Source organism: Drosophila sechellia, chromosome 2R, assembly GCF_004382195.2.
Source record: "Drosophila sechellia strain sech25 chromosome 2R, ASM438219v1, whole genome shotgun sequence".
Taxonomy (NCBI): Eukaryota; Metazoa; Arthropoda; class Insecta; order Diptera; family Drosophilidae; genus Drosophila; species Drosophila sechellia.
Window position 1 is genome coordinate 12,072,694 of NC_045950.1, and position 21,317 is coordinate 12,094,010.

General features: G+C 47.9%; 6 protein-coding genes across 11 annotated transcripts; 2 read left to right on the top strand and 4 right to left on the bottom strand.

Moving 5' to 3' along the window:
• Nucleotides 1–252: 252 nt before the first annotated feature.
• LOC6609355 (ATP-citrate synthase) lies at nucleotides 253–7,700 on the bottom strand. 5 transcript variants are annotated; one of them, XM_032714656.1, is made up of 9 exons: nucleotides 7,614–7,700; nucleotides 6,291–6,456; nucleotides 4,501–4,686; nucleotides 3,707–4,433; nucleotides 3,325–3,648; nucleotides 2,596–2,794; nucleotides 1,294–2,527; nucleotides 893–1,233; nucleotides 253–821 (listed from the first exon to the last, which is right to left on the bottom strand). In XM_032714656.1, exons 2-9 carry the CDS (start codon nucleotides 6,447–6,449, stop codon nucleotides 653–655), a joined length of 3,339 nt encoding a protein of 1,112 aa, XP_032570547.1. In that variant the 5' UTR covers nucleotides 6,450–6,456; nucleotides 7,614–7,700; the 3' UTR covers nucleotides 253–652. The 5 variants fall into 5 exon arrangements, with proteins under 5 accessions (XP_032570547.1, XP_002034044.1, XP_032570549.1 ...); XM_002034008.2 differs by lacking the exon at nucleotides 7,614–7,700 and adding an exon at nucleotides 6,560–6,737 and having other exon boundaries at nucleotides 2,596–2,743; XM_032714658.1 differs by lacking the exon at nucleotides 7,614–7,700 and adding an exon at nucleotides 6,560–6,737 and having other exon boundaries at nucleotides 2,596–2,746.
• Nucleotides 7,701–8,188: 488 nt separating this feature from the next.
• On the top strand, nucleotides 8,189–13,392 carry LOC6609356 (transmembrane protein 131 homolog). Its single transcript, XM_002034009.2, has 3 exons — nucleotides 8,189–8,959; nucleotides 9,013–12,730; nucleotides 12,789–13,392. Exons 1-3 carry the CDS (start codon nucleotides 8,393–8,395, stop codon nucleotides 13,229–13,231), a joined length of 4,728 nt encoding a protein of 1,575 aa, XP_002034045.1. The 5' UTR covers nucleotides 8,189–8,392; the 3' UTR covers nucleotides 13,232–13,392.
• LOC6609357 (ubiquitin-fold modifier-conjugating enzyme 1) lies at nucleotides 13,376–14,163 on the bottom strand. The gene is made up of 3 exons (XM_002034010.2): nucleotides 13,943–14,163; nucleotides 13,572–13,871; nucleotides 13,376–13,510 (listed from the first exon to the last, which is right to left on the bottom strand). The coding sequence occupies exons 1-3, from the start codon at nucleotides 14,063–14,065 to the stop codon at nucleotides 13,439–13,441; spliced, it is 495 nt and encodes a 164-aa protein (XP_002034046.1). The 5' UTR covers nucleotides 14,066–14,163; the 3' UTR covers nucleotides 13,376–13,438.
• Nucleotides 14,164–14,879: 716 nt separating this feature from the next.
• On the top strand, nucleotides 14,880–20,256 carry LOC6609359 (monocarboxylate transporter 12). 2 transcript variants are annotated; one of them, XM_032714662.1, is made up of 4 exons: nucleotides 14,880–14,986; nucleotides 18,394–18,509; nucleotides 18,579–19,052; nucleotides 19,111–20,256. In XM_032714662.1, the coding sequence occupies exons 2-4, from the start codon at nucleotides 18,432–18,434 to the stop codon at nucleotides 19,972–19,974; spliced, it is 1,416 nt and encodes a 471-aa protein (XP_032570553.1). In that variant the 5' UTR covers nucleotides 14,880–14,986; nucleotides 18,394–18,431; the 3' UTR covers nucleotides 19,975–20,256. The 2 variants fall into 2 exon arrangements, with proteins under 2 accessions (XP_032570553.1, XP_002034048.1); XM_002034012.2 differs by lacking the exon at nucleotides 14,880–14,986 and adding an exon at nucleotides 18,130–18,277.
• On the bottom strand, nucleotides 15,838–17,871 carry LOC6609358 (transcription factor grauzone). The gene is made up of 4 exons (XM_002034011.2): nucleotides 17,660–17,871; nucleotides 16,655–17,598; nucleotides 16,213–16,594; nucleotides 15,838–16,156 (listed from the first exon to the last, which is right to left on the bottom strand). The coding sequence occupies exons 1-4, from the start codon at nucleotides 17,777–17,779 to the stop codon at nucleotides 15,884–15,886; spliced, it is 1,719 nt and encodes a 572-aa protein (XP_002034047.1). The 5' UTR covers nucleotides 17,780–17,871; the 3' UTR covers nucleotides 15,838–15,883.
• On the bottom strand, nucleotides 20,234–21,222 carry LOC6609360 (proteasome subunit beta type-6). Its single transcript, XM_002034013.2, has 3 exons — nucleotides 21,087–21,222; nucleotides 20,549–21,023; nucleotides 20,234–20,480 (listed from the first exon to the last, which is right to left on the bottom strand). Exons 1-3 carry the CDS (start codon nucleotides 21,129–21,131, stop codon nucleotides 20,326–20,328), a joined length of 675 nt encoding a protein of 224 aa, XP_002034049.1. The 5' UTR covers nucleotides 21,132–21,222; the 3' UTR covers nucleotides 20,234–20,325.
• Nucleotides 21,223–21,317: the final 95 nt, after the last annotated feature.

Consider the following 21,317-nt stretch of genomic DNA (forward strand, 5'->3'; position numbering starts at 1 on the left):
TAGTTAGTCAAAGCATTTGTGCGATTTAATTGCGGTGAATTTTTAAAGACGCAAACTTTGCGAGGGAAATTGCATTTCCTCAAGGCTGCCTCTCATTTTTTGTGCATTGTAAATATTCGTGTAATTGTTTATAAATAAATGTGCTTCAGTGCTGCAGGAACTAGTGCAGTGTCCGTTTCTCTTCGAGATGCTGGCAAAGGAAGCGTGGGATTTAAAGAACAAATAGTAAAGGAAGGGTGACGAAAATAAAAATAAGCTTTTGCAACAATTTATTCTCTTGTTGTCTAGACAATTGTGAGCATCCAAACTAAAGTATAAAAGTATCAAATAATGTTATGCCGGGGGTACTGGTGTGTTGCGCGGCTCGGAGCACTAGATTTCACTAGGTCTAGATTCCAAAACCCCAAAGGGCTCCGGACACGCAGCACTTACAAAAACAACGGGGGTAATGATGGTAACTTAAGAACTTTAAATGCAGGTTAAGTGAGAGGGAAAGGGATCTGGGGAGAGTCACATGAGCGGATAGACCGCAATGGATCCTTCCAGCCAGTGGAGCGGGTGACCACTTTGCCTAACATCATTTCCGAATAATATATATGCTTGTATGTACGTAAATATATATATAACATCTTCGCGGCTCCATCTGCACGCCTTAGTTGTACTGCTCGGGAATGACGTATGAGATGTCGTCCCACGGATGACGGTACAGACCCTGTTTGAGACGTTTCTGGTCCATGTAGTGGCCAATAAATCCTATGCTGCGGCCCAGAACGAACAACGAGTTGATTGCGCCGACATTTATGTACTCCTGTGCTTCCTCACTGAAAGTGCAAGTAAGTTAGCAGTTAGTTAGTTGCTGTTCTTAAGTTCAATACACGCGCCGTTCGCTCACCTGGTAAATGAGCCGCTGTTACGCAGCATGTCCACGAATGCGGTGGCTATCACACCGTCCACATTGAGGATAAGATTCGGTTTCTTGTTGGTGGTAATCTTCTCCACCTCCAAGGCGTATTTGAGAAGTGGACACGCCGGGAAGTTCTCCAGCACGAATTCCTTAATGATCTTCACACGCACATCGGGGTTATTAATGGACTTTACACGGTGGCCAATACCCAGGATAAGCTTGCCCTCTTTGCGCATCTTGTTTACGAACTCCATTGGGTGCAGGTTGGTGTCGTATGCCTCAGAGAACTGTCGAGCCGATCCGTCCAGAGCGCCTCCAAATCGATCCCCCTAAAGGTTAAAGCAGAGTTGGTCTTACTTGCAAATGGAAATGTGGATGAATTAACTTACGATGGTCAGGAGACCGCTAACGACTGAGGACACTAGGTCCTTTCCAGCACGGGCGCACACAATGGTGTTGTGAGCCCCAGAAACTGCGGGACCGTGATCCGCAGTGACCATCAGGCACATCTCGAAGAACTTGCACACGTAGGAAGGCAGGCAGCGCTGGAACCATAGCAGTGAAATCACTCCGCCAATACCGACGTCCTTGCTAAGGACCTCGCTGATCGGCATTCCTGCGTAGATCAGTTCCTGGCCGCGCTCGTCGCAGATCGACGTCATGAATGACGCGGGCTTGCGAATAAGACCCAGCTCGCGGGCCCACGAGTAATCCATGGGCACAGTTGGTGGTGGCACCTCCTCCTTCGGCACTACTCGACCAGTCTTTACCAGCTCGCCGTACACGTGGTGGATGAGTTCACCCAGCGTGTCGAACGAATCTGGAACGTAGGCACCGGCATCTCGCAGGCCCTTGTTCTTGGCTGTTGCCGTCTCTCGATCGGAGTTTGCGCAGGATCCGGCATGTCCAAACTGGACTTCCGAAGTAAACATGCTGGCGCAGGTACCAATGCACCAGGCCACCAGAGGCTTTGTAACACGTCCGTCCTTCAGAGCGGCACAAACGTCGTACTCCTCGGTTCCACCAACCTCTCCCAGAAGGACGATCAGCTTGGTCTCCGGATCGGCTTGATACCGCAGAATGTGATCCATAAAGGTGGAGCCTGGGTACCTATCTCCTCCAATGGCAATGCCTTCAATCACGCCGTCGGTTGCCTTTGAGATAATATTGTTCAGCTCATTGGACATTCCTCCGGATCGCGAAACGTACGCAACACTGCCTGGACGGTAGAGCTTAGAGTGCAGGATGTTGTCCAGCATACCGCCGGTGTTGCCAATCTTAAAGCAACCGGGCTTAACGCCACCCACGGTTGCTGGTCCAATGATTGCCACTCCCTTCTTATCCGCCTCAATAATAAGCTTGCGAGTCATGTTTTCCGGAATTCCCTCAGCGATGATGGCCACCGTCCGGATCTGGGGGAATTCGAGCACCTCTAGCGTCGATTCGTATGCACTGCGCATGGAAGCAAAGTTGACCATAACGTCAACCTCCTTGTGCTTATGAATGGCGTCCGACATTTTCTTATAGACAGGAATCAGAATTTCCTTGTGACCCCAGTAGTACTTCTGCTTATGATCGCCGGTGAAAGGATATACCATTGCCACCACAGAAGGCTCATCGCGTCTGAGAGAATAAGCAATTATAAGTATATGGTATGGGGGCTTGTTATTTATAACGAGAATTTGACCAACCTGCAGATAAAGTCAAAGTCGAGCATCGACTGCACCGCCCGCTGCTGCATGCCCCACACAATCGCCTTGGTGGTGTTGGAGAAGAACTTTCGGTTCAGACTAGATCCGTTGCGCTGAGCACCGGAAATGCCCGCGCTGTCGGCCTCATCTGCTGAGATAGGTGGTAGTTTAATCGGTTTAGCTGCGGTCGGGCTCAGAGCTATCCCAAATGGAACGAGTCGAAAAACGAGTCGAGATCGATGTCGGGAATCGATTGGATGATGATGGAGGAGCAGAGAGCGAGATCAGGACGTGTAGAAGTTTGACAAACCAGTACGATACACAAACACACACATTACACGAACACGGGGTTATGAAGGATCAGACCGTGCAGAATCGGATCAGATCAAGTGCAGATCGGTTGGCCAAACGAGCATTTCAAATTTGTTTTATATTTGGTTTTGTTAATAATTTGGTGGAGGTTATGTGGATATTTTTATAATTTTTTGGTGAGTGTGGCGACAAATTTCGTTGTCGTTGTAGTCGAGGGCGAGCAATGCAAACATACAAAATACAAAGAGAGAAAAGAGAGAGATCAGATAAGTGAGGTCGATCTATGCATTGCAATTCCTAGCGGGATACAAAAAGTTCATTGAATTACAGCTAAAATGTACTAGTGAAATCCCAGGTTAGCCGCACACAAACTTATACATCACCCAACTACTTCACAATTCATTCCGCTCTACTTACCGGAACCGGAGCCCAACGCCTCAGAGGCATCGCTGGCCGCCTTGAGATCGGCCTGCGCCTGCTGTCCACCGGGCAGCAGGAAGTTTGCCGTCGAGAACTCAACACTTGCCGTTTTAGGAATGGGTCGTTTGCCCAGAGCCATTCCACAAATAGCGGTCATGTGGGTCTCGGGTCCGAAAACGTGCAGTGGGATTCCCAGGGTGCTGCCAAAGTCGCGCATCTTTCGAAGACCCTCCTGATAGTTGGGTCCAGCGCGTCGCACAAAGATCGATACATTGTGTTCGACTAGCTTCGGCTGGAATTCGCGCAGGGCGGTGATGATGCCTGCACAGAGTATTACATTTAGATTGATCGCTGATAAGATACGGTATCAATCTCTCACCTTGGAAGGTCGCAGCCACATTGGTAAAGTTCGCAATGCCACCTCCGGTAATCAGCACTTTGCCATCGGGATGCTTTGGCGAGGAGGTCATCAGGTTGAGAATCGTCTTTGCGTACTCGTACGTCTGCTGTTCCGATGGAGCTCCACTGTATTCGCCATAATTGGCCAGCTCGGAGGCTCCACCCAAATCGCAGATGGTGTCCGAGTAAATGACACTGGCGCCACCGCCCGCCACCATCGTCCAGATGCGACCATTACGATTAAGGATCGTCAGCTTCAGCGAAGCTCCGCTCTTGGCGTCCAGGTCGGCGATGTAGGCCTCCTCGGGATATGCATCTCGACCAAACGGAGGGGGATAGTCAATTTCGCCCCATTTGGGACGGCAGATGAAATCAGCTGTCGAATCCAATTTTGCCGCCAAATCCAAGATGTACAAATTGTCGGCTGTCACCACCAGAGGGTTAATCTCCAGATATGTGAAGTACAGGTCTACATAGGTCGTGTACAAGGCGCTGACAAACTTGGCAATGCGCTCCTTGGTGCCCGCGTCCTTGACCTCCTTCAACAGCTTGCTCTTCACGTCGGCTAACGACAGAGACGAGTTCACAGGTACGTCCAACTTCACGGCCTTAGCGTCCACATCGCCAATATCCACGCCACCCTGGTGGTAGAAAAGAATAGTGTCTGCGGCGCGGTGCGAGTAAATACACACGTACATCTCCTCAGCCTATTGGATGAGATGTAATTCTGTTAAGTATACATATATACACAAAATATACCATTTAAGAACTCACATCCGTGTGGGGCACAAAAGGCTCGATGATAAAGTTCCTAAGCTTTCCCACGGCATTTCCGATCTTCTGGTCCTTGTTGAGGCGCTCGCCAATCCACTGCTTCACCTGCTCGAAATTCTTCTTGACGCCAATTAGTCCCAGCTTTCCACGGCGCTTGATAAGTTGATCGGGCTTGCACACCAGCGGCTGCAACAAAGGATGGTGATAATTAAATGTATGCTAAATATAAATGAAATAAGCGACAAATCGTTGAACTTGTGCCTTCTGATCTCGGCGCGTCAGTAAAAAAGCCGGTTCCAACGATCAGCATCTGTCGAAAAGATCAGCCGATAACATCAGGGGTCGTTCCCGCGTCATTGGCAATGACAATGCCAATGCCAGTGCTCGTACCCTTACCCGAACTTGTACTTAAGCCCACACAAAAACACATCTCATATGCTTATTAGAAGATCGTACGAGTGTAAATTGAGCAAACAGTCCGACTACGAAATATCATCCGAGACGTCCATCAGGCGATTCACTTTGTCGTGTAATTAAAGTCGAAAGAACTCCTATTATTGCTCACTGAATTTTGGCTCTATCATAATTGCATAAAAAACTACGAGTAAATAATATTAAACTAAATAGCTAAGTGAAATCCAGGCAACTAATCTGCATTTACTTATGTATATATAGGTAGTTATATTGTGTGTGATTGTTGGATTCAGTGGGGTAAACATCTTAATCAGTAACGCAATAAAAGTATTATGCACTTCAAACAAAAAAGGTGACAACAAGACAATAAGGCTATTAATAAACTATAAATCAGAAACGAAGAATTTATAAATAAAAAAGCTAAAACTTTCTATCTACATGGCATAAATTAAAACACCTTCCTGATGATGACAGTTTCACAATCCTACCTTTAGAATACTATGACTTAGTATAGGGACGCTCCCTCTAAAGTCAACAAACAACTTATAGATAAGTGTTAACTAATCGCATTTCAATGGAACATATTATTTTGCGAAAATTGTTTGAAAGATGGTAGAGTAGTCCCTGAATCCCCCACTCGACTCAACCACACTTCGCCACTTTAAAAACTCCTGCAGTACGTGCAAATCTGAATTGAAATTATTCTTTAGAAATTCAGGCGGCGCAACAATGCTAGGTAAGGCCCATAAATTGGGACGCTCCAAAATCAACATATAACTTGATGATAAGATTTCGAACATATGGATTTCGATGATAAAGGTTTCCTAAATAAAACGCGGAACAATTTTGCTTCCTCGTATTGCCCACTCAACCTGAATAAGTGCTCAAGATAAGTACATGGCTACAGCCAAACTTTCCACTATCGATCGGAAGGTCAATCAGAGATAGCTGCGTGATCGAGAATCCCAATCTCCACGCACGCTTATCGTGTTCGCAAATGAGGTGAGCCTGATCCGCCGGCGGATAACCAAACGGGCCAAGACCACGCCATGCCACGCGACCTACGACTGGGGCTCCGGCAATCTGATAAAAACCAGAGTGCGCCATGGGGTGAGCTGTCTGTCTGCGCCCGCGTCCGTCCGTCTACTCCGCAGATTCCAGCGATCAACTCGCGCGACCGACTGGCGCACAATTCGCTCTTATCAGGAGCCGCGCTTAGTCATTCGGCATCGGCGTGGTGGTTGAAGCGTCCACCACGAGGTCAAGTTCAATGACAATCCCGCCGAGCGTTTGTTGTTGCTGGCCCAATTGTTGTTCCTACATATCGGCTGATTCGCAATCGTCGAGTTCCGCGGCTATTTTTAACTGGCACTCACCGTGGTCAGCAGCCAGGGATGGTCAACAGCGAGCTTGGACCAATCTGTCGTGGAGTTTACTGTGGCAAAACGGCAAGTGGCCGCGTCGGCGCCATGGGTGTTGAGATGGCGGTTCAGGATGTCCTTGCCGGAGGCCTCGGTGATTGCTTTCGCCGACATGATGAAGCTACAAAATATATATAAAAAAACATAAGAAACAAATCAATTAAGATTTAATACAGCCTTCTTTCAAGAACAAATAAAGGAGGGTCTCGTGTGTTCGCGCGTACCGTTTGACTTTGCCTGTACTTTCAAACTTTGATTTATTTACTTAGAATTGATTAGAGCGCGACTGTGTGCAGGTGCAATAGGTTTCGAGTACGTTTCAAAGTGTGCGTGCTGGGCGGCTTCAGCTTTTGGGTAGCTACAGGCTGGGCAGCTAGCTAATCAACCTGCACGTCGTCGGGTCTGGGAGTAAACTGAAATCGAATGCGCGACAGCACCAGCCATGAAAATGAGCCAGCAACAGGCGTATTCTGTTTTCGATTTCGTTGCGCAGCCTCGGCTTTCAAGCTTCGCGACTCCAACGGCTTCGGGTCTTTAGAATTTTCGGCTTGTGTGTTGATAGTATGTGTACATGGCTCTCGCTCAACCAGATGGTTGTTTCCCAGAGATTAGGTCTGCAACGGGATCTGGCCCTGGACCCTGCGTTGGCTGGGGGGAAGCACCTTGTGCAGAACCGGTTATCAACATATCATTGCAGCTTGGACATCAAGCCTAGTTAGTCAAGTCAGTGGGTCACTTTGGCTGAGGGCCGAACTTTCTCCCAAAAATACATAAAGAGCCAATGGCTAAGCAAATCGGAAATGCCAGGGAATCTAATTCGATAAAGAGCGCACTTTAAAGGGGGCTGATGACTTTGCAAGTACACACGATCTAATTTACATCTGGAAACGAAGTTCACGCCTTGCCGATGCGTATGCAAATTGGCTGTCCTGCTGGTGAAACTAAAAAACTAAATGCGAAACCGATACCGACCCCAAACTAAAATGTTGTAAGCGGTGAAAGTGGGCAAAATCAATAGGGCTGTTGCATCACCGTTCGTGGGTCAAATAGCTGTTAATCTTCGCATTAATATTTCTGCAATATTCAGCGAATATGTGATTTTAGTGTGTGAGTGTGTGTGTGTTTGTGAGCGAATGCAAGTGTGTGTAAGTGCGTGGAGCAAGCCGAACGATCTGTGCGAAATTTCATTTGGTCATGTTTTCCGTTGTACTCGTCACTTTTCAATGAAATTGTGGGTGTATATACGCGGGTATATTGACGGGCGACGGGGGCACTCACTTTAGTTAAATCAGCTTCACGACCTGCGATTAATTTTAACACGTAAACTAAACTGCAACTTTCTTTTGGTTGTCGTTTCTTTAGCTAGCGATGGCCAAGTTTCGATAGCTCTTTCACTGTTTTCCCTCGAATACATGGCGATACATTTTGTTATTCATTTTATTTCCAGCATACTTTTTGGCGCGTTTTAAAATACTGCGCAACAGTATGTCATATTAAAGGATGCGGGAGGCTCTGAATATTAGGCTCCCAGTATTAATAACTTTTATGGTACACAAATTGAATATATCTCGTTTCTGATATATATATATATATCATTATTTTAATAATCTGCTAAAAAACAATGTTTTATTTAATATCATGCCATTAAATAAAACTACTAGCAAGACAACTGAAATCGAATAATCATGGGCAGATCATGTCGAAACTATCACGCGATTCCATTAATAAAAATTAAAAAAGAAATCAAACAATTTATGTAGCCACCTGATGCGCCTTAAAAAAGGATTCTCTGCATTAATGGTATATTTTTAAAATGATCATATGATTAGTATTTCGGAGTGCCGGATGGTATGTTTTATCTATTCCACGCCGGTCACACCGAATAGCGATAATAATTTTTGGCCAGCGATATTGGATAATATAAATAAAGCCCAGCACCAAGGAAACTCCAATTTAGATTAGCAGCTGGACAGAAAGTCGGTTACAAGGAGCAGCGTCATCGCCGCCCACACGAACACACACACACACAGCATCCCAGGATCAAGGGAACGCACGCCATGCCCACACAAGTCCAGATGAGGCCGCTTTTGCGAGTATTCGCAGAACCCATCCTGCTCATCCTAATCTGCCTTCTCACTTTGGGCGCCAAAGGTGAAAAGGTCCTGCAGGAGACTTTCCTTGGGTTGCACGAGGCACCAATCCACGATTTGGGGGACCTTCGGCTTGTGCCGTCCCGTCTAGACTTTGGAACGTGGTCCGTCGGCCAGGCGCGTTCTCAGACGGTGACACTGTTCAATCAGCACTCCAATCGAACGCTCCAGCTGAACGCGGTGGCCGGACCAAGTTCGGCGTTCTACAGCAGCTTCCTGGGCACGAGAGAGGTGCCGCCGCAAGGCAATACCACTTTCAACGTGGTGTTCCTACCGCGGCAACTGGGCGCCATTGCCGCCGACCTTCTCATTCACACCTCCTTCGGCCAGGCCGAGTTGGCGGTACAGGGCGAGGGCAGTGAGTGCCCGTACCGCCTAAAGCCATTGGTGGGCATCAAAGCGCCCATGAATGCGACACTCACGCCAGAGATTCACATGTACAACCCGCACGAGCGGCCGCTGCAGATACTTGAGGTATTGTTTAATCAACACTCTTTAGTTATAATACTCATAACCATGTCTTTTAGATATACAGCAGCGGCGGCGAGTTTCAATTAGAGTTGCCCAGCGGTGGCTCGGAGGGCCCACAAAATCTGTGGGAGATTCCGCCACACACTTTAAAGCCGGTCATTAGGATATCTTTTCACGGCCGCACAGCTGGCAATCACAGCGCCTATATACGCATCAAGATCGCAGAACAGGAACTGGATCTCGGCCAGGAGAACGTCCTGGTTATTCCTGTCGAATTTGAGATCCTGCCACGGCATTCTGCGTACGCCCGCAATCCACTGGCAGACTTTGGCCGTGTGGCCACTTTAAATGCTCCGGATGCATTACAGTTCAAGCTGGATGTTCGAGACGACGAGAGCCGCCAACTCTTCGGCAGTTACCTTCGCCAGATTCCGGGTCTTTCGTTTGACGCAAACAACACAAGTATAGTGTTGAATGCCAGCCTATTCGAAGGCGACGAAACCATCAACGATCTGCTGGTGATCAACAGTAACCAGTCCAGTTCCAGTCCTGGTGCGGATCAGCCGTTTACAGTGCTGGTGCGAGCAGAAATCTTCCATGGAGGGCTCTCCTTCGACAGGAATGCCACCAGATTTGTGACCAATTCGCAAGAAGGCGGTGAGGGTGAACCGCTGGAAAGAAAACGCTCGCTGGTGGTGCGGAACAAATTCGCAATGCCCCTCATTCTGTTTAACGTGAGTCTCACAGAGCCCATTGATGAATCCATTTTGGAAGTAGCCCTAGTGGGCGATCCAAGAATACTACTTCAGCCGGGCGAATCTGTTGAGCTCCTGCGCCTAAACCTGCTAAACGACCAGGTGGCGTTTAAATCCTTTCTGAGGATTGAGACGAACGTCACGGTCTTTAAACTTCCATTGGTATCATGCAGTGGACGTTTACACGTTTCCACGCAGCCAATTGTGCTTAACTTTCGCCAGGAATCGCTGGAGAAAGCGGCATATAACCTGGAGCTAGATCTGGGAACTGTGCCATTCGCTGAGATGTCGCGCGACGGATTCGTGATCCTGAGGAACGACAATCCAGTGCCCGTTAGAATAACGAATTGGTTCTTCAAGCATCCAAAAACTGTATACTCGCAAAGCACCTTCCTGGGTTGCCGCGCCACGGCCATCGGACATCCGGTAAGTGTCGAGAACGAGACTATGGGATGGCATTTATGCAGAGAGATTCGTGCCGGTGAGAGCGCCGTATTTAAAGTGGCCATTCAGACGTACGAAGCGGATGCAACGTTTGGAACCCTCAAGGTCTGGACGCCATACGAAGTGATTCGCGTACGCGTTAAGTTCGAAGCCTCTGTGGGCCACTTAGAGATTGAGCAGGAGCAGCTCAGCTTTAAGAACTGCTTTCCTGGCAAAATGTGCACTGCCGTTCTGAGCATCCGGTCAAGCTTCACACACCCGGTGCACGTGAAGGGTATATCCTTTGCACTTCCGGTGGGACTGCGCTTTAAGGACTTTAATGCGAAGGGCACTACGATTGCTCCGCAAACGCTGACCAAGGTTGGACGCATTTACTTTGACCCTGCGTCCGTGTGTCGAAATAATTGCTATATACGAGAGTCCACCAATGATCTAGCCATCTTCCCCAGCGTTCCAGGTGGAGGGAATGGCAACGGTGGCGTTATCAACAATAATCTCCTCTATGACGGAGTGGAGTTGAGACAACGCACGGAACTCTTTAGGCAGTTGCGACGCCAATTGTCATCTATGTCCCTCACGCTGCACAGCGAAGAGCTACCGCCGTTGGAGTTGGACTTTTCCATAACGATTGAGTGGCCGAAACTGGTGCAGTTTCAGCCTATTCCGCCCACTCCGGCTATTGAGGTTGGCCAGGTGCAGCGCCAGTGGATAACGCTGACGAATCCTTCGCAGAGTCCGCTCCTGCTTGATTACTTTCTATCGGATCCGGCTTTTGCACGACGTACCCAGCTATCGTTACCCCACGAAGTCATTGACGTGAGCTCAACAAGTTGCTATCTGACAGATAGAGCGGTTTTTTCCCTGCCTGAAGCCGGGGATCCCATTCTGTTGCCTGGAGGCGCCAGCTTAACCATCCCCATCACTTTCAGTGCCCAGCTGCCGGAGAAGTACTGTACCCTGCTGCATGTGAGAAGCAATCTTACGCTGTATGAGGCTGTGTGGCTACAGGCTCGTGCCGTGCAGTCGCAGTTCCGTTTTGGAAATCGGCGCCCGGGAGCCGCCTCGCCGTTGCTCTTTGAGATGGCCACCGATCAATTTCAGGGCTGTCAGTCTGGCAATGAAGCAGTGGTAGTAACTCGAAGTTTTACGGCCCGCAACTCGGGTGTCATCCCAATAAGGATCGAGGGCTTCCTCGTTGGCTCGCTGCCGTGTGAGGATTTCGGCTTTAAGGTGATGGATTGCGCGGGATTCGATCTGGGCGAGAATGAAACTAGAAAAGTGGAGATAGCGTTTAGCGCAGACTTTACTACCTCGAGGGTAAAACGATCTCTTACGCTGATAACGAACCTTACCTACGATATAAGCTATATGCTTCTAGCACAAATGCCAGCGGAAAGTGTGGAACTATGTGCCTCGCTTTTGGTTCGACCTGGTTGGGAATCCTCCCTAAAAAACGCCGCCCTTGTAGTGCTACTGGCCAGCTTTGGACTGGTTTTGGTAGCGGCTGTCTTTGATGCAAAAGCCATAATGGTTCAACAGAATGCCTACGATGCGGCCAGAAACAAGGGTCCTTTGCAGCCTACGTTTAATTTACGGAATATAGTAAAACTGCAGGCGGAGGAGGCAGCAGCTAAAGCAGAGACTGTGCAGCAACAGCAGAAGGTCAAAAATGGCCAACTGAAGGAGCTGCGAAAGCGAACAGTAGTGAATTCCACGAATTCAAAGTCAAAGTCGAAGTCCTCATGGTCACCATGGAGCATGGACATGAATGCGCTAAGCAAGCATCTACAAAAAGCCAAACCAAAGACAGTGGTAAGCACTCCAGTTACCCCTCCTGCTGCTAGTGCTCCTGCTGCTGCTCCTGTCCCCTTGCCAGAGGCAAAGCCCCTTAAGAAATCTTCGACGCCATCGCCTCAAGGTGTTCCTATATCAGTTCTGGTTCGGCCCCAGAAGAAAGTAAAACCCACACCTGCAGTGGTCCTTGGGACAACCAAATCCAAGCCGGAAGCATCGACCCCCGTTGTGGAGCAGCAAGAAAAGTCGTTGGCCAAATCGAGTCCACCACAGCAGGAGAATATATCGCCCAAGCCCAACAAGCAACCAGAACCGCGTGTGCTTAAGGAACAGAACGGATCGGCCAAGAAAATGGGAAAAACACCAGGCAGAGAACGGGAAAGAGAACGCCGCTCGAAGGATCAAAAGTTGACCAATGGCACGGGGGCTGGAGTGGGATTCAGAAAGCCAGAGCGAAAACAGCGCCAGAAGTTGAATTTTGGGCAGACCACGAATAGCACCTCGCCGCCAGAGTCGCCAGATGCGCTTAAATGCATTAGCAATCCTTGGGAGACGAGCAGTCGCGTCTCCTTCCGGGATGTGCTTCGGACTCCTCAAATGGCGCCCACGGATAATGGTTTCGATTGGAACCATGCGACGTCTTCGAGTGATCTCGGACCGATCGGAGACAACCGCAAGAACGCCACGCCGCCGATGGTGACATCGCTGTGGGAGCCACTTTCAGCTACGGCCAGTAATTCGCTGTTCGCCAACACCGAGGTGGATTTCATAACACCAGATGGTAAGTCGCTATAAAGATTATAAGCTCACAACTCCCTAATGTATTTCTACTCGAACAGCTATCTACGAACAAAGGAAGCGGGAAAAGCCGCAGTGGGAACAGCGGAGCGACTTGGTCATGCGACAGCAACTACTTCTTCAGCAGAACCAGAAACTGGAGTTTCAGCAAAGGCAGCAGGAGAAGATTTCGCTGCTGGCGAATATGGATCCGAGCAACTGGGCCACAAACTGGTCACCACTAGGATACTCCAACTGGCCCAACGCCACAGCCGGCATCGGTGTCATGCGTCCTCCTCCAGGCCTGGAGCAGAGCGCACGTCAGACGCACAACCTTGCACAACAACCGGTCTCAGCGGGACCGACATCTGGAACTGGAGCTGCACTACCCGGCGAAAGCCTACCCACGCAGTACGATCCTTTTACCTCGCCAAGCTCAATCTGGTCGGATACGTGGCGTCAGTCATCACAGCGCAACAACCATAACCATAACCACATGAACTAAGGGAATGACGAGGAGCAAGCTCACTGATCAAAACGAATCAACCAAATGAAATTCTTACCACTTAGACACCTAGGATACGCGACGATGGAGGAACGCTGAATGATCTTTTCCAATTTGACTTTTGACTAATAAACGCAAAGATAATTGACTTTCGTATCAAACTTTGTTCATTGTTTTCTTGTCAGTAATTTTATCTAGTTGAGTTAGCTACTTTTCCTTGTACGTAATGATTCCCTTCTCGATGAGATCCGGAATCTCTACGGCCAGCCAGGGAGCAAGCTGTAACAAAGGATTAATGAAGAAGATCCAACGAAGGCGGTGGTATATTTAGAGTACTTACACCCAGAGCCATAGCGTGGGCGATTCCAAACTTGGGAACATTGCGTGCCCACAGTGGCTTAAAGTGATCCGTCAGACAGATCTTGCCTCCGCGGTACATCTTCGCTGTCTTGCCGTCAAGTTCCGGTAGGGCAATCTCGGGCGCAGTGGTTGGGTACGTCACTGGAATGTCGAACTCCACCTCGAACTCGTACTTTAACAGGTTGTGCATGTACCAACACTTTCCGAACCACTTGGTGCCCTCCTTGTTGGATTCCAGTCGGAACCAGTCGCTGCCGGACTGTTTGTTGTTCTCCACATACTGCAAACAAAAAAACATTACTATTTCCATGGACCCCAACTTCATCGCAATCTGTTTATGGATGTATGTACCTTAATTAGTGCCTGGTACTCCTCCTTGAGCCGCTGCACCCACACATCCTTTTCGCGCGGACCAGCGCGAATCTGCAGCAGGGGAATGTTGCTCAACGTTTTTCGGGTGCTGTCGTCCACCATCTCGTCCGGAAAATGGCCAAAAGTAAGGAAAATGCGGAACGAAAACAAAAGCCTTCGCTTGACACGTTCACGATTAGGTGTGCGAGAGAGACAAGTGAAACAGCTGAGCGAGGTGCAGACAGTGGCGTAGTAAGCCGTTTCTTAAGTGTTCGGATTGTGTGGGTAAAACAACTGTTGAGTTGCCTATCGATAGTTTGGCGCCCAACTTAGTTTTCGAAATGAAGTCTCGCGACATAACATTATGTAATTTCTACCAACTTCTTCAGTACGTTACTAAAATAGTAAAAAAAAAACATGTAACAGGCACAGGGCTCTCGGCTTCCTCTCTCTCGACACAATTAACACCCATGGTCGAATTTAATGAAGCCACTGTCAGTACCATTTATTCTCGAAATAAATTCATGTTGAGGGCCTTGAGTTTGGCAGCTGATGGGCTTAAGTATAAAAAAGAACTTGCGAATTATTTCTATGTAGGACAGTGTTTTGTATATTTCTACGTAGCCCGATATAAGGATCAATCTCCAGCACTGTATGGGCTCGTTCCACATTATGAACATGGGAACTTCCCATAAAGTTTGTGTAACTAGAGCCAAAAGTATTCCTCCAAGGCAAACTCTATATAGCCAAGCGCATCTGAGAGCAGAGTAAACAATGAATTTGTAAAAAACGAAAAGAACAAAATACAATCATCTGGTCGGATCCTATGAAAGATGTTGGCAACACTGCCCACTACTCGTAATATAAGGCGGGACTGGAGTAGCAAATTGTTTAAATAAGATTCGCTAGTCGAGCGATAAGCATCAAATCTAAATCTAAAAGAACCGAGCCGGCACGGTGATAGTGTGAAATTAAACAAAGTCTCAAAAGGCAAACAATTTGGCTCCATTGACTGTGAATATTTGAACTACCTAATTACATCAAGTGAGTGTCTTAATTTTGATGTGAGATAATATTTGACTTTCAAAAACATTGCGAAATTACAAGTCGAATGCAATATTTGTTACTAGATTTTAAGTAAAGGTTTTCTTTGAGTTCAAATAATATTGCTTGATACTCTTAGAAGGCCTTCATTAATTTTGCAGCAAAATAAATGTTATTTACCTTATTTCAAAAATGTGAAGATTACATTTCTTGATTTAAATTAATAGCTACTCATAAATATAAGTTAGGTATAGATCAGTGGGAATCACTTAAACCAATGGGAATCACAGCCCACAAAGAGGTGATGGAAAAATAAAAAAGGTCAATAGATCATGGCAGATTTGCGTCGCAACATGTGTGGCTTGCAAAACATTCCAAATATTCCATTGGTAAATAAGATGTTGCCACAGATGGAAAAACAAAACTTCGTAACTTGCATAGTCATTTCTTTGGTACAGATTCAGGATTCCGCAGAAGACTAGAATGTGTACAGACACACACGCCGATTGATGATACCTTTGAACTGATACCATGATAATGCCAATTCGCTGATAAGGATTGAATCCACTTTTCTAAACCGACTCAAACTGGTTTCTCCGTCTGCCTGAGCCGCTGAAGCATCCCGGGTTGGTCTTCGATGTGCTATATGCGTCTATATGTGTTATGAATTACCAGATTCGACCTTAATGGCTGATAACGCCAGCTCCGATGTCCGTTTTACCAGTTCGAGATGATCGGGGAGCAGATGGACAAACCAGTTTCAGCCTGTTGTTCCCATCGACGCAGGGATTTCAATTAATAATCACATAATTTATTTAACCCGCTCGCCGCTGTAATCATCACAATAGGGGTACGGTGTCCCATTTGGTTTTTATTGCGTCAAAAGGTCACCTAGGGCTAGCATTCTGCTCGAGGGCTGCTGGTAGTTACTATCGCTTCTGCAGTTACCATTCCTCCTCCATCCTGCCTGGTCTCTGTGGTCTTGCGAACACTGACGGCGATGATGGTGTCTGATTTGCGAGGACGATTCAGTCGCTTGTGTCGGTTCTCCTCCCACTCCTTGCGATGCACCTTCTTGCGGTGCGCATGCATGTTGGCATTTGAGTTAAAGGTCTGCGGGCAATGGGGGCATGTGTACAAAACCTCTCCAGTATGGGTTGTCATGTGTTCCTGCAAGAACAGTTCAAAACCAATTGCTTTCTTCAGTCACTAACTTCACTAATTACCTTTAGTTCGTTTGGTCTCTTGAAGGCCTTTTCGCACATCGGACACTGATGACTACGCGCTGTGTTGTGGGTGTACTTGATGTGGTGCTGGTGTGCCTGTAGACTGGGGGAAATCTTAAGACAAAATTCGCACTGCATCGGCTGCAGGTTCTCAGCGGTATGCATCATTTTTATGTGGCGGGCCAGTCCATATTTGGTGGTTAGCATTGAGTCGCACAAGTGGCATTTGATTGCTGCCTGCGGTCCTCCCGTGTGCTCCTCCATGTGCCTGGCCAAGGCTTCGCGTCCTCTGATCGATTTTCCACACACATCACAGATCTTGGCATATAAATTCAAATGGACCAGCTTAACATGTTGCTGCATCGTATACTGACTGGGATAACTGAAAAATACCAATACAAATGTAACAATCTGAGAAAGAGCCAATCTTTCGGTCACTCACGTTTTCTCGCAGTGCGTGCACTTGACCTGCCACTGCTCTCGAGGAATGTGAGTCAGCTTGTGGCGCTCATAGACGACGGCGCTGTAAAAGCTCTTGGAGCACTGTTCGCAGTGGTATAGTCGTCCGCGCGTCTTAATCTCATGCATGCGCATGTGCAGTTCAAGACTTCGACGGTGGCCCATCACGCGTTCGCAAATGGAGCACTTAAAGGTTTCAGGGTCCTGGTGGCGGCGCAAGTGGTCCACCAGAACGCCCCGCTTAAAGAACTTTCGGTTGCAACACATTGCATAGCCGCGCTGCTTGTGCTCCCGTCGTACATGGGCCAGCATCTCGGAGAAGCCCTCCATTGGCAAGTTACAGATGTGGCACTGAACTTTATAGTGCTCGCGAATATATTCATTGAACTCTTGTGATTTCTGGATTTTAGGCAGACAGCTTGTATTGGCCCGTTCTGCAAATTGCACACGTCTACGACCTCTTGAACGTTCGCTAACCTTTCGCTTAAGCGTCGGCGGTTTCTTCTCCAAATCCTCTGGCTCCTCTGCTCCCTCCTTGCTGATGCAGTCGTCGGGTAGGAAATCCTGCTCCTCCTGATCCTCAAGCACATCGGCAATTGTCAAGTCAGCTTCGGGGAACTCGATTTTTATTTCGTTTAAATTGATTTGCTCCAGCACGGTCTTCAACTCCTCGCGTGCATCCTGTTGAGCGACTTTTCGAGGACGTCCACGTCGGCGTTTGACGGCAGCGGCTACGCTCTCGTCATGCTCGCTTTTCACGATGTGCTCTTCTAGAGCGGAAGCAACCACTTCTGGCGGAGATGTCTCCTTCAAAACAGTTTGCTCCAGCGCTTTGTGGGCTTGTTCCACATTGAGGTAAAAGTTGTGAAAGAGCAGAAGCTGTTCCCAGCAGGGGCCGCACACATAGCCGGCTCTTGAGGCAGGGATCTGAAAAAAGGCCGCTCTTCAATAACAATAATTATAATACAGGTTAGATTTGTTTGTTTACCTGGAGCCAGAAGTGTTTCTCGATGATGCACCGCAGGCCCAGTGAATCGGCTTCCTCCGAGGCAAACTCTATATTACCCACCGCATCATCCACACTCTGAGTGCACAGGAAACAAGGCATTTGTGAGAGAGACGCGCGAATATATACAAACGAAATTATTAAAAATGCGTGTTATTTTACAAATAAAAACAGGGCAAAGCACAGCTGATTACTGTCATCGCTACCGGCAATCGATAAGCGGCGCCAGAATAGTGGGACCATAGTCGTGTTTTTTAATTAACAACTTGGGGTCATTTGTTTTCATTTGCATATAATAAGCTTAGATAAGCACTATCTTGAAAAGTAAACCCTAAATATTTTATTAAAGGAATCTGTACTGACAGTTTCGCACTTAATAAGAAGGTGCATATCGCAGTCTCTAGAAGTGCGCAATAGTTCAGAATATACATTTTATGGCATTCTCAGAGAGGTCATACTGATTCAAAGTTTTGTGACTTTGGGATTAATTTATTTTAATTTAGGCTTTAATTCGCCTTAATTTGTTAAAACGTTGCTTACGAAATGGCCACGCAGTTTGGGGAAATCTCACAGACGAGCCGTTCACCTCGTCTCCGCTGGGTAAATGCCATTTCGCCAGGCTTATCGGAACGCACTTTTACACCTGTCTTTAGACGCCATAAACAAATCCAGACGTTTTAATAACAGTCCACTTATCGCTGTTTACATATTTTTAGACAGCTTAATCTCGACGAGAAACCCGCAGAGCACAGTCATGGATGTGCAATCGAGTCGCGTTGTCCCCGATGGTGGCTACGGATGGATTGTGGTGGCCGCCGTGGCCTTGATTAATGTGAGTGTTCAATACTCTTGAAATGAATACCCAAACCTAAACATATTTATTGCATATGCCGGCATCCAGATGACCAACCAATCCATTTTGTCAGTGTTCGGCCAGCTCTTTGTGGGTGAGCTGCAGAAAATGCAAGAGGACACATTTACGACGGCCCTGATCACGAATCTAAACAGCCTGGCTCTCAATTTCTCTGGCCTCTTTATTGGACCCGCGATCAAGAGCTTTAAGCCCCGAAATGTAGCCGCTACAGGCTGCATCCTAGTCGCCCTGGGCCTGGCTCTGTGCGCCTTTGCCACTGAAAGCTGGCACTTCATTCTGGGCTACAGTTTCTTCGTGGGTTTTGGACTGGGCCTCATCTCGCCCTCCACATTTATGGCCATTAACTCGTACTTTACCACTAAACGAGGACGGGCTGTGGGTGTCTCATTGGCAGGCGCTGGCCTTGGCCAGGTGCTTATCCCTCACCTAGTGCGGTACCTCTTGGATAACCACGGCTTTCGCTACGCAGTCCTATCCATGTCTTCCCTATCACTATTTGGGGTAAGTTAAGAATATAATATTATGTTGACCCAATGATTACAGCCTGAGTACTTTACAGCTTTTTGGTGCTGCCTTCCTGAAACCGCTAAACCCACCTGCCAAGCACAACAACCGCAAACACATTCGACTCCTGACCGAGGCCGATGGCGAGAAGACTAGTCCCCTGCAAGTAGTGGTTGTTCCAACTAACCAAAGCAAGATCGAGCGTAGCCCGCCAAATGTGGATACTCTGTGCAGCCGAATGGGACAGCGGCTGGTACAGGCAATGGATCTGGAGCTGCTCAAAGATTTAGTGTTTTGGAGCATCATTGTGGGCATGGCTCTAGTCTATACGGCGACCATAAACTTTACGATGATCTTTCCTGGTTTTCTTGGACAAACAGCACAGCTTAACAGCCAAATGGTGGCCTTCTGCATGTCCCTTGTCGCTGGAGCCGACATTGTGTGCCGTTTGCTGCTACCCATCGTCACAGATCACCTTAGAATCCCCTATCGTGTAGTGTTCCTGATCGGCATTGTTGGACTCTTTGTCGCCCGTTGTGTGCTTGCCGAGAATCAAGCGCTGCCCGTGATCATCACCATGTCTGTGTTGACAGGCATGATGAAATCAGCCACTGTAATCAACAACAATCTCACCATATCCGCGCATTGCCGCTCGGAAAAACTGGCCGGCGGCCTGGGACTGAGCATGATGTCCAAGGGCGTTATTGTAATCACAGTCGGTCAGCTCCTGGGATTGGTGCGAGACTACGCCGATTCCTACCTAATATGCCTGTATGCTCAAGGAGCTATTCTGCTGGTGGTGGTTCTTGTTTGGACACCGGAGATATTGTACCGCCACCGCAGGCAGCGATGTGCCACCAACAAGTCCATGGAGACGCAGTCTATAGACGCAGCTGAAGTGGCCAAACTCAACTCCTAAATCTCTGTTCACTACTTGACTGGATTAGAGTTTAAGCGAGGGATATCGGTACTGACTGTCATGTGATAGGCGGTGGAATGACTTCCCTGTGGGGAACATTCCACTCTCGCCGCAGTAGTTATCTGAGTTGTGAGGAAGGACCAGTGTCAGGAATAGCACTATCTTTATGACTGCATCTTAGGCTTAGGTTTTCGATTATTTATTACCATTTTAGCCCCTAGACCTAACTTTTGTACTGCCATAAGAGCCAAAATACAAATTTAAGTATCCATATTACAAAAACCAGGTTTATTACCATGAGACGAGTTTGCAACTCTTTCTCCATCGATCTTATTTGGGTAGGTATACTATTTATTCTGACGAAATGAAGCTGGGAGTGCTGGAAACAGTCGATGAGCCCGATTCCGTGTTGTAGAAGATGCGGCGCTCGATGCCATCCTTGGTGATGATGCCAATGCGCACCACACCACCAGAGCTGCCGTCGTGGTAAATAGCGTGCTGGACAGCTGTTGGAGAAGGTTTAAATGGGATTAGTTTGAAAGGAAACTGTTTTTTGTTATTTGGGATTACCCACCCTTCTTGACAAATGTAACGCAATCCTCCAGCGCCATATTGGGGCGGTAGTGCTCCCTAACAAATCCGTAGATAAAACTGGATCCCGATCCGCCGATGGTGCAGGCCTCGCGGGTCAGCATGCCGCCCAACGGGATGCTGTACACCTGGCCGCCGCGCTGCTCATCCCACCCAGCCACAATGATGCCGGCGAGCAGGGACTCGCGGTAGCTGTAGCAGTAGTTACGGAACTCTGAGGCGGCCTCGAACACCAGAGCATCCTTGTTGGTCTGGTTCTCGTGATAGTTCAGCGAGTAGGCCACAATGTCGGCAATTGCCTGGGTGTCGGCGGCCGATCCGCTGCGGCAGCAGTACACTTTGTCCGTGATGCGGGTCAGCTTGTCGGTGACCCTGTTGGCCACATAGGCGCCCGAGCTGGTGCGCGAATCCGCTCCAATGACCACTCCGCCATCGAACTCTACGGCCATAATGGTGGTCTGAAAATAGGTAGGATTGTGCTCTTAGTACGCAGTTATGTGGTTGATGCTCTTCATACTTACACCAGTGCTGACCGGTGTGTCGGTGAAATCAAAGTCGGGTTGCATTTTGATCTTTAAATTTGTTACAATTTACAATTTACAATTGATGTTTGGTTGAAAAGCCGCACGAACACGAAATGACTGGCTTGTTTTGGATAAGTGTTACCAGATGGCGAGGCGAAATGACTGTGCTCCAAATAAAAAAAATACACCTTTCGCACTGAACTGTTGTGTAGAGTAAAAACGAAATGC

Excerpts from the sequence above, each read along its gene's own strand:
- LOC6609357 (XM_002034010.2), bottom strand. The coding sequence starts at position 14,065 with ATGGTGGACGACAGCACCCGAAAAACGTTGAGCAACATTCCCCTGCTG. Across the intron at positions 13,872-13,942 it reads AGTACCAGGCACTAATTAAG|TATGTGGAGAACAACAAACA; the intron begins GTACATACATCC and ends TTTTGTTTGCAG. Across the intron at positions 13,511-13,571 it reads CCCACGCTATGGCTCTGGGT|CTTGCTCCCTGGCTGGCCGT; the intron begins GTAAGTACTCTA and ends CCTTTGTTACAG.
- LOC6609355 (XM_032714656.1), bottom strand. The coding sequence starts at position 6,449 with ATGTCGGCGAAAGCAATCACCGAGGCCTCCGGCAAGGACATCCTGAAC. Across the intron at positions 4,687-6,290 it reads ATCCCTGGCTGCTGACCACG|CCGCTGGTGTGCAAGCCCGA; the intron begins GTGAGTGCCAGT and ends CCTTTGTTGCAG. Across the intron at positions 2,528-2,595 it reads GACTTTGACTTTATCTGCAG|ACGCGATGAGCCTTCTGTGG; the intron begins GTTGGTCAAATT and ends TTATTCTCTCAG.
- LOC6609360 (XM_002034013.2), bottom strand. The coding sequence starts at position 21,131 with ATGCAACCCGACTTTGATTTCACCGACACACCGGTCAGCACTGGT. Across the intron at positions 21,024-21,086 it reads ACACACCGGTCAGCACTGGT|ACCACCATTATGGCCGTAGA; the intron begins GTAAGTATGAAG and ends ACCTATTTTCAG. Across the intron at positions 20,481-20,548 it reads CGTTACATTTGTCAAGAAGG|CTGTCCAGCACGCTATTTAC; the intron begins GTGGGTAATCCC and ends CTTCTCCAACAG.
- LOC6609358 (XM_002034011.2), bottom strand. The coding sequence starts at position 17,779 with ATGCCTTGTTTCCTGTGCACTCAGAGTGTGGATGATGCGGTGGGTAAT. Across the intron at positions 16,595-16,654 it reads TGCACGCACTGCGAGAAAAC|TTATCCCAGTCAGTATACGA; the intron begins GTGAGTGACCGA and ends GGTATTTTTCAG. Across the intron at positions 16,157-16,212 it reads AGAGACCAAACGAACTAAAG|GAACACATGACAACCCATAC; the intron begins GTAATTAGTGAA and ends CTGTTCTTGCAG.
- LOC6609359 (XM_032714662.1), top strand. The coding sequence starts at position 18,432 with ATGGATGTGCAATCGAGTCGCGTTGTCCCCGATGGTGGCTACGGATGG. Across the intron at positions 18,510-18,578 it reads CCGCCGTGGCCTTGATTAAT|ATGACCAACCAATCCATTTT; the intron begins GTGAGTGTTCAA and ends GCCGGCATCCAG. Across the intron at positions 19,053-19,110 it reads CTTCCCTATCACTATTTGGG|CTTTTTGGTGCTGCCTTCCT; the intron begins GTAAGTTAAGAA and ends AGTACTTTACAG.
- LOC6609356 (XM_002034009.2), top strand. The coding sequence starts at position 8,393 with ATGCCCACACAAGTCCAGATGAGGCCGCTTTTGCGAGTATTCGCAGAA. Across the intron at positions 8,960-9,012 it reads GGCCGCTGCAGATACTTGAG|ATATACAGCAGCGGCGGCGA; the intron begins GTATTGTTTAAT and ends CATGTCTTTTAG. Across the intron at positions 12,731-12,788 it reads GGATTTCATAACACCAGATG|CTATCTACGAACAAAGGAAG; the intron begins GTAAGTCGCTAT and ends CTACTCGAACAG.